General features: G+C 44.8%; 1 protein-coding gene across 1 annotated transcript in view; it reads left to right on the forward strand.

The window, feature by feature from the left end:
• Positions 1 to 483: 483 nt before the first annotated feature.
• Positions 484 to 10692, forward strand: part of pcdh7a (protocadherin 7a) — a 48778-nt gene continuing 38569 nt past the window's right edge. Inside the window, exons 1-2 of the mRNA XM_037764330.1 lie at positions 484 to 3639; positions 5890 to 7066. Coding sequence (XP_037620258.1) covers positions 2201 to 3639; positions 5890 to 7066 — 2616 coding nt within the window. The 5' untranslated portion in view covers positions 484 to 2200. The remainder of the gene's footprint in view (positions 3640 to 5889; positions 7067 to 10692) is intronic.

Raw genomic sequence — 10692 nt, forward strand, 5'->3', positions numbered from 1 at the left:
ATATAAAAACTATCCCAGATTTATTTACATCCTAAGTTGAATATATGAACAGCATCCCAAGTTTATTTACAACCCACAAATACATCCGGAGTTAAAAAGTATATAACCAACCTTTAACACAACTCTTCTTCAACCATATACCTCCCAAAAATATCTTTCTTGTATAGCTTTTTAAATTGATTTATATTTGTGCTCCCCTTCAACCCATCACCTAACCCATTCCACAAATCCACCCCACAGACTGAAATACACATACTCTTCTTTTTTGTACGAACACAATGCTTTTTAAAATTAAATTTTCCTCTAAAATTCTAACCCCTACCTCCCTGTCACAAAACATGTATGTGTATATATATATGTATATATACTGTACGTGCATATATACGTATATATACGTATATATATATATATATATGTGTTGTTTTTATGTTTTATTTATTTATGTTTATGTTTTTGTTTTTGTTTTTTTATAATTTGTATTTTTTATTATTTGTATTTATTTATTTATTTGCCCATTACAATATTGCTTACAGTAAGTGGAAATGTAAATGGCTATAGACTATTACCACTAGCCTATCCAGTTTAAATGACTGTAGCCCTTGAACATCATACCAATCCCCCCCCCCATTACATCTGCTATACGTGACCACCTCCTGTCTCCTTCACAAAAAGAATGAATGAATCCTTCTACTCTACTCTCCTGCCCCGGCCAGAAAGAGCTGCACCAGCAGAAATCTGACTGAGCACTGAGCTGAGCTGACTTGTATTAAAGCCAGATCACTCTCTTCTTCTCTCTCTCTCTTTGTCCTTTTGTGTGAATAGTGTGAATAAAGATATTTCCCCCCCCCCACACCAGGAGCTGTCAGCGGGCCGGGACACCATGAGGCCATTTAATCTTCCTCTATATGACAGACAGGAGGAGGTTAGGTCTGTCCCCGGTAACACCGACACACTCACTCACACACACACACACACACCGGCGACCCAACACCGCCTCTGCTGCCTCTCCCGTTACAGCTCAGCGATCGAGTTACGCGGCCGGGGAAAATGTTGCAGTAGTGAGGAGAGAGAGAGAGAAGGAGAGAGAGACTGCAGCATCGCTTGAGATCAGCAGCAGCAGCAGCAGTCCCAAGCAGTGCAGGTGAGAGGAGAGAGAAAAAAAAGCCAGAGGAGGAGGCGCATGTGGAGGAGAGAGAGAGAGAGAGACAGAGAGAGAGAGAGAGAGAGAGAGAGAATGCGGGACTCTTGGAAAAAGACGCATCTCCACTCGGTCCATCACCGAGACATCCATCCACCCGAACACAGGCTGCACAGGATTACACTAATTTGGTGCTGATGATGATGTTTTTGGAATCTCCATTTTTTAAGCTCATCATCAATCTAATCTGTTTTTTTTTTTTTTATTATTATGAGAGAAGAAATATGATGAGAAACTCGCTCTGAAAAAAAGCACTCACACAACTTGCGTGAAGGAATCCGACGGCTTTGGCACGTTGCTCTGATACTGCGGAGGAGAAAAAAGAGAGGAAGGTAAGAAGAGATCCAGCATCATCAAAGACTTTTATATATCAAACTGATGCATTTCATTCCTCTTGTTGATGGGATGTGAGTTAATAGTCCTCGGCGTCCGGAGAGCTGAGCAGCAGTGAGGGGCTTTTTCTTCTTCCTCTTGTTGTGCTGGTGCTGCATTGCAGTTTCTAACTGTGGACTGTCCCAAATGTGACTGGAATAAAACAAATAAGTTAACATTATGAAGTGGTAATAAGCGTCCTATATATAGTGTGTGTGACAGTGGGACAGCTGGAGTGGAAGTGGATTAATCCAAAAGGCGCATGAATTAGTTGCTTTTTACGCAGCAGGCAGGATGGATCTTTGGATATGTTTGTGACGTAAACAGCCCAGCAAGACATTATTAGTATAGAAGTTGGTGAAAAAAAAAAGCACTGCTGAGTAATACAGGAGAAGGAGGATAAAAAAGGAAAAAAAGGAGCCTGCACAGCTGAAGTGAACTAGTGAGGAAGCTTTTCCCCGGACCTCAGGCTGCTAGAGTCCGCAGAGAGCGATAGAGAGGAGAAGGTAAGAAAAGGATAAATCAAACACCCACGCTGTGAGCTACAGCACACCACAAAACAGCAATAAAGAGAAGCTCAGAGGCAGACAGCGGTGAAGGAGAGAGAGGAAGAAAGAAGAAGAAGGAGCCATGCAGAGGCTTGGTGCAGTGCACTCCTCCGCGACGCAGCAGCAGGCTCTCAGCCTCGTGGTCTTAGTGCTGCTGCTGCAGCTGCTGACTCAGCTACCGGGTGCCGACTCAGCTCTCCGGTACCGGGTGGCGGAGGAGGGTCCGCCTGACGTCAAGATCGGCAACGTGGCCGTCGACCTGGGCCTCACTGCAGGGACCGGCAGCGGGGATGTCACCTTCGCCCTGGAGAGCGGATCAGAGTTCTTCAAGATCGACAACGTGACAGGTGAGCTGACGACGGGCCCACGACGCATTGACAGAGAGAAGCTCCCACAGTGCCAGATGATCTTTGACGAGAACGAGTGCTTCTTGGACTTTGAGGTGTCGGTGATCGGACCCTTGCAGAGCTGGGTTGACCTGTTCGAAGGCCGCGTTGTCATCACGGACATCAACGACAACACACCTTCCTTTCCCTCACCTGTGCTCCAGCTCTCGGTCGAGGAGAATCGCCCGATTGGAACCCTTTACCTGCTGCCCACGGCGACGGATAGGGACTTTGGGCGAAATGGCATCGACCGCTACGAGCTGATCCAAGACGGTGCTGCTGGGTCGAGTTCGACGAGACGCACGGCCGGAGGAGGAAACCCCGTGGCTAGAGTGGATGGACTTGGGGACCGGAGGGGTAGAAGTGGGGATAACGGAGGAGGACCCAGAAGCACTGTGTTTGAACTACAAGTCGCAGATATACCAGATGGCGAGAAACAACCGCAGCTCATTGTGAAAGGCACGTTGGATCGTGAGCAGAAGGACTCATACGAGCTCGTCCTCAGGGTTCGAGATGGAGGGAACCCGCCACGCTCCTCCCAAGCCCTGCTCCGTGTTTCCATCACTGACGTGAATGACAACAGCCCACAGTTCGAGAGGTCAACGTATGAGGCGGAAATGGCAGAAAACGCTCCTCCGGGCACACCTGTGCTCCAGGTCAGAGCTTCGGACCGCGACATCGGAGTCAACGGGCAGGTGGAGTACGTCTTCGGAGCGGCCACCGAATCCGTCAGGCGACTCCTGCGGCTGGACGAGGCGACCGGGTGGCTGAGCGTCCTCCACAGGATCGACAGGGAAGACGTGGCGCAGCTGAGGTTCACGGTGACAGCCAGAGACCGGGGTCAGCCGCCACGCACCGACCGCACCACTGTGATTTTGGCCGTCCGGGACGAGAACGACAACGTCCCAGTTGTGGAGATCCGAAAGATTGGACGGATCCCCGTGCGAGATGGAGCGGCGTTGGTGCCAGAGAACGTCCTGGTGGACACGCCGGTAGCTCTGGTGCAGGTGTCGGACAGAGACCAGGGAGAGAACGGAGCGGTGACGTGCACAGTTGTAGGAGACGTCCCATTCACATTAAAGCCAGCTGGTGAAACAGCGCTCCCACCTCTGCCTGCAGATGAAGCCTTTGACAGGTAAGCCAAACCAGAGGTAACCAGTCACAGCAAGAAATCCATTACAAAGGAAACTGATTATTGATCAGTAGTTCCTGAATTACTCTGAATAAAGGAGTATATGATGGATAATAGTTACTGTAGTAATGAGCCACTATCTAGTAATCAGTCCCTGTCATTTGGGTAGGATGATGCACTACTTTTCTTGAGGGGTTCACAAAAATGGCAAGTAATGATGAGGTAATCATGAAGTAATGATGCATTTTAAATAATAGCTCGGCATAATGCACTACGTTACCTGAGGGGGGACTATAACAACTATGTACATAATAAGCTAATAGTATTTTGATATGTGCCATTAAGCACCTGATTCACATGGTGTATACCCGAAACAATTAATTTAAAACTGGTTATTGTTCATTAAGAAAATGGCCATAATGATTAGAAACTGGTTCATTAACATGCCCTTTAGCAATCTGTTGTTACGTTACCTACTATACAGTCCTTGATTCAGGATCTGTACATTGATTTGAAGATGGCTCATTCCACTTCCCATATACATTCTTGTTAAGTGTTATAAAATGTAAAACTTAACATAATAGACAAACATATGTCTGTTTTGCCAGAGGCTGATGCTGTTTTTATCCCATATGTTTCCTGACCTTGACAGCTACCCGTTCAGCATGCAGTTGCTATAAGTCTCACCCACACTACCGCTTCAGGAGGAATTACTACAATTTCTATTTTCCACAGAGAATTGAGAGAAGAGTGACGTGTTGTTGCATGGAGATTTCATTTAAGCTTGGGTCAAGTGGTGCCACTCATTCATTCAGTGAGGAGTAGTTTGAAAGTCATACAATCTGTAAACTTTGAGCATAAATGTTCTACAAAGTCAAGGGGTTTTAGACTTTTAGTATTATAATTACTCCAGTAGAGGCTGTAAATGTCAATACTCTTCAGTAGATTGTAAAGATATTTCCTAAAGCTATTGAACGGAGGGAGTGAGGGTAATAGAGAAGGCCATCTTAGGATATCACTGCTACAGCTTATGACACCTGAGCAATAAGGCTGGTTATTGTATTGACTGTAGGGCTGTCCTTGACTAAAGACTTTCTGAGTCAAAGTAATAATCATGAGAGGTCTTCAGCAAATTGATTAGTAGATTTCATTAAAAAATCAGACTGCAGTCATGGAACAAGATCTCATACAATCAAGTGTGTGTTAAAGACCACACCATATTAGAGCTAAAATGATTCAATCGATTAGTCAATTCACAGAAAATGGACTATTTTGACAATCAATTAAGCGTTTAAGTCATTTTTTCAAGCAAATATTACAGTAATTCTCTGGTCCTATTCCAGCTTTTCAAATGTGAGGTTTTGTGGCTTTGCTGTGTTTCAGATCACTGTAATCTACCAACACGTTCTCTTCCCAACTCGTCACATAAGGACGTTTTGTCAGGACCCCTTGGCGTCACTTTCTAACTGCACTGGGTAGCCCAGTACGTCAAACTATGACGCTCCCTGCGGTCGCAGTAAACACGTGGTTAACGTTATAAATTCAAACAAAAAATTGCTTAGGTTTAGGCAACAAAACCAGAGTTTTGTTTAAAACATTACGTTTTGGCTAAAAATTACTATGTTTGTAGAGTGAAACTTAACATTGTGAACACAAAGACAAAAACGTTGTTTCACACTGGACACAAACAGCGGTGTCCTGGATGAAAACCCTGTGTTTGTTGGACCAGCCCTGTGTGAATTGTTTTACCACTTCTCTGAGCGTTTCATATTGACGTGGATAGGTTTACATTGTGGTTACTTGAAAGCGTGGTGCGTCTCATACAGATGCTAAAGGGTGCCTTGTGCGTCGGTATCACATGCCGAGAGGCGTGACATAGCGTCGGTATTTGACGCCAAGGGAATGAGAACAAGCTGAATCTACATATTATTAGCGCTTTGGACAGTTGGCCGGACAACACAAGGCCCTTTAGGGTGTCACCTTGGCATTTGTGAAATGAAAACAGGACATTTTCACTATTTTCTGACATTTTGTTAGCATATAATGGAACATTCCCCATAAAAAGATCAACACAATGACTACTAGGTGAAATAGTTTTTAGTCTACCAACACCCTGGTGACTGATAAGTCAGTAAATTGAATAAAAGGAAGCAGCAATAGTATTTTTGTTTGACTACTTTGCCAAGATATATATTATTTTCATCTGGGGTAGCAACCACATTCATGAACTTTATTTTCTAATTATTTTCACAGGAATAAGAAAAAATACTTCTTACATACTTCTGCCTTGCTGGACTACGAGGCCACCAAAGAGTACAGCGTTACCATTGTGGCAGTAGATTCTGGCAGTCCCAGTCTATCCAGCAACAGCTCACTGATGGTGCGAGTGGTAGATATCAACGACCATGCCCCGACCTTTGCCCAGAGCGTTGTGGAGGTCCACTTTGCTGAGAACAACTCACCCGGTGAACGGGTCGTCACTGTGGTAGCCACAGACGCAGACAGCGGCAAGAATGCGGAGATTGCGTACGCCCTGGACCCTGCTGGAAACGGGCCATTTTACATCGATGCAGATAATGGAGATATCCGTGCCACCGGGGTTCTGGACCGTGAGCTGCGAGAGAGGTATGAACTCCGGGTCATTGCCAAGGACAAGGGTACACCTTCTCTGCAAGGCTCTGCCACTGTTGTCGTTCAAGTGACCGACCGCAATGACAACGCACCAAAGTTTGTCCAGGAAATCTTTACATTCTACGTGAAAGAGAACCTGCTCGCCAACAGCCCAGTCGGCATGGTCACTGTGACCGATGCCGACGAAGGCGAGAACGCAGAACTTAGTCTGTTTGTAGAGATGGATGGAGTCGACGAGAAGAAGACGGGAGAGAAGGCGGAAGGAGAAGATGGCGAGAAAGAGCGAGAGGAGGTGTTTTCCATCGAGAACAACACAGGAACTATCTTCTCTGCTGCGTCATTTGACCGTGAAAAGCTTTCCACCTACACCTTCCGTGTCCGTGCCGTGGACGGAGGGGAGCCCCGCAAAACTGCCACCGCCACCGTCTCGCTCTTTGTGACGGATGAAAATGACAACGCCCCCTCGATTACCTCTCCAGCCAACGAGTCCTACACCCTCCTTCCACCTGCCAGCAGTGCCCGCACCATCGTCAGGACAGTAACAGCCATAGACTCAGACACTGGCCCAAATGCAGACCTTCACTACGCTCTAGTGGGAGGGAATCCCTTCAGACTGTTTGAGATTGGCCACACCAATGGAGTGATCACCCTGGCAGAGCCTCTGGAGCGCCGCCACCGAGGTCTGCATCGCCTAGTGATCCGGGTCAACGACAGCGGAGCCCCCTCTCTCTGTGCCACCGCCCTGGTCCATGTCTTCATCAACGAGAGCTTGGCCAACGCCACCCTAGTGGACGTACAGGTAATCTTTATATATATTTTTCAAACTGATTTCAGCAACAAAGCAAAAAATCAAAATACATGTATATTGAATGAAGTAATGAATGCCTCAGCGCTACGTTGGTGTCTGCAGACCTATCTATTGTTCCACACAGTTGGTAATGATAACCCGTAACGACCACAGTGATGATATTGTCCTTTGATCCATTCAAATAACCGCCACTCTGATAACACATTACAATGGAGGAGGGTGGTAATGACAACTGATTGTGGCTGTTTAAACTAAACTGGTAAGAAGATTATTTTCTTGATAGAATTAGATAAATGCACAATTTCTACAGTTTGCATGGTGTTGCAATTTTCTGCCTATTTTTGAGGAAATAATTGTGTCTATATTTGTCCCAGATAAAGAAGCCTGTTTCTCTTTTGAAGGCTATTGGCAATGCCTGCTTCTTTGTAGTTTTGAGTGTTCTCTGTCCAGAATGCATTCTTATAATGACTATGTGGTTAAAATAACTGTTATTACCGAAGTGCTCCTTTTTTATGGTACATTGAACTCAGAGCTGAGAGTATTAGGTGTGTGTGTGTGTGTATGTGTGTGTGTTTGAGAGAGAGAGCGAGCGAGAGCATTAGGGGTGAGTGTGTTAGAGAGGTAGAAAGAGAGAGATGGCCCTGTCCCAGTTTTGGCCTTTTAATCCAGAATAGGTTGAAGTATGTTCATTTGAATAGAAGTTGTACTTTACTAGTGTCTCTTCACTATACGCCTGAATATTGATGAGTTTTCATTGTGTTATGCAGCCCAAACTCAAACTTAGAGGAAAGTAACTGAAAAGCACTATAAACTTTAAATGAATAATGTTTACAGGAAGAATAAAGGGAATGTGAAATGTGCACCTTTGTGATTTAAATTAGGGGTTGGCTTGAGAGATCCACACTGAGGTGAAGAAGCAATTGACTCAGAGACATTACTGCAGATACCAGAAATAACATTCAGTTCAAATTTAGCGTATGTTACGCTGGCGGAAAATCTTTCTCTTTCTCTCTTGTCTGCCCTCAAATATTAATCAAATGAACTTCCCATTATGCTTTAAAAAATGTTCAGCTAAGCTATAAATGCTGGCAGGTGATAATGACTAAAACGTGGTCGCTGGAGTGGGCAAAGTCATTTGTATTGACGAATAATTAAATCGCCTCAGTGGCCTTGTGGTTACAGTGTTTGTTCTGAGACTAACAGCCTGTGGTTTTCACCCCCAAGTTGAAACTTGGTTTCGAGCACATTCTCACATTTTCTGTGAGGAAAAAGGTCTTCAACTGTCAGGTCTGTGCACGCAACATGAAGTAAACTGTGTGAGCCGAAGTTAGCCCTGAGACATTTGAGAGGAAAAGAAGTAAGAGGCAGAAATCTCCAAAAAATGTGTCCCAACACAGATGTGGTTTGGTACGCCCAAAATACCATCCTTAAATACATTGATAGGCCCCTTTTTGTATCAAAACACACAAAAAGTGTTTCATTTCACTCTGTTTAATTAACCTGTATGACCAAATCAACCACAGATTGTGATCTCTGAGGACACACCTCACAGTGCAGATGTTTTTCTACTCTTCTTCAAAAGAACAAGCCGCTGGGGCTTGGATATGTTTTCCAATTGCATAACGTAAACTATAGCTTGATTTCTCAATTTCAATGATGTTACCGTATAGCTATTCTCAACAGTAGCGTAGCAACTACAACAATACTGTGCTCCGTGTGCCCCTTGAGTTCTCGGTATCTTGGACACTTAAAGCTAAATCTTGTGTTTTGGCAAGAGAAAAACACATCCTGTATAATCACAGCCTGAGAGTTTTGACTCACCTCATATGGAGACAACTTGGCGTCCAAAAAACTGTTGTGTTTCATTGCACTTTTTTTCTAACAACGACGAACAACTGAGCACAGATAGAAGGTGTAGTATTTGAGCACTAGCCAGTGTGTAAACCACCTCGTAAATGTAACGCTGTCACTTAAGAGTAGAATGAAAAGTACAAATTGAACAATCAAGGGTGTTGAGGATTAGTACCAAACACTTGGTAAGCGGCGGAACAATGGTGTTGACAGGTGGAATTAACCGCAATGTGCCTAAATGACAGAGGCTATTGAATCGAACAATAGGGTGTAATATGTCCAAGCCGGTATAAAAGCCGTCTTTGATTACAATATGCATAGTTTAGTTTGATTGTATGGAGGAACTTGGCGAGAGTAATTGAGTAGAAGTCATTGAAGAGAGAATACCTCCATCTCATAATGAAGTCAAACTGAGTGGTGGATGGATGCCAGATGTAATTAGGGAAGGAAAACGTCTGCTACTGCTGCAGCACCGCGGCAGAAAATGACTCCAGTCTTTTCTGTCCAACAGTACTGGGTGAACCACATGTTGGGTAATTAGCTACAATATGATACTGCAGAGTTTCAGCTAGACGAGGAAGGAATTAGAGCTAGCTGTGATATGTTAGACATGGGTGTCATTTTGGAAACTTTAAGGTGCTTTGTACATCGGAAGTACGCTGTATTGTGAATCTGATTAAGGCTCTTGGTGATGATATTTTCACATTCTTACAATTTGTGTTTCATCTCCGATCTTTTTTTATCTTGAAATGGGGGGTTTTCTCCATGTTTTTTAAATATGTGCAGTCAGCTTTCTATGAATATGAATAATAGCTAAAGATTACCAAACCGCAGCTCTCTGTTCTGGCTGTGAATTCATTGAGCAACGACTAAGATCAGGCACTTTGGGTCAATAGTGTGGTCAGCAGAGAACTCCTCGTCTCGGTCGCAGCATCGGCATCTGCAGTGACATGCAGATAACGGCATCCTTGGAGAGTGGAGCAGATAGATGGTGGTGTTAAAGCCCGGCCGGAACAAAGCTCATGCAGCAGAATGGCAGATTCCACTGGGAGTTTGGGATGCGTCAGAGGGATGCACTCGAAAAACACGGCGGTAGCGGTGGCTGCTGTGCTTATCCTGCTGAACACTTACCGGCCTTGTGTGTGCCTATACACACACACACATACAGCATACACACCTGCACTTGGACAGCTATACATAGCTTGCACTCAACATGTGAGTCGACTCACGACTATACGGTACACTTTCTAATGCGTCTCTCTGTCACATTATGCCTGCATGCACACTCCCAACACAAACTTGGCTGTTGTGTCACATAGTATATGGCACTGCATCGCTATTTCCTCTCTGTTGTTTTGCACACACAATACGGCAGACAGTGCAGGGATGCGCTAAGCCAGAGAGATGCCCAGCAGAATGAGAATGGAGAGGAATACTGCAGGCAAAAAGAAGAACAATGGGGCTGAGGGGAGAGCGGAGCCTGGCGGAGAGAGGCCCTCTGCAGTGGAAGCAGAATAATGGGAAAAGAACCAACACAACTCGCTCAAAAACAATGAAACTTAACCCAGAGATAGATAGTGATGAAACAATGAAATATAACACAGCCCTATTCGTAGCTTGGGGGTAACGCGGAGCTAGAGTGAATAATGTGGCTCTATATGAGTAAGCCTAATAATGTGCCTCGGATAATGTAATAATCAAGTTGCACAGTGCAGTTGTGTGAGGAGCACTCTCTGGAGTAATACTCCAGGTCATACTGTAGTTAT

Source organism: Sebastes umbrosus, chromosome 3, assembly GCF_015220745.1.
Source record: "Sebastes umbrosus isolate fSebUmb1 chromosome 3, fSebUmb1.pri, whole genome shotgun sequence".
In the NCBI taxonomy this organism is placed as follows: Eukaryota; Metazoa; Chordata; class Actinopteri; order Perciformes; family Sebastidae; genus Sebastes; species Sebastes umbrosus.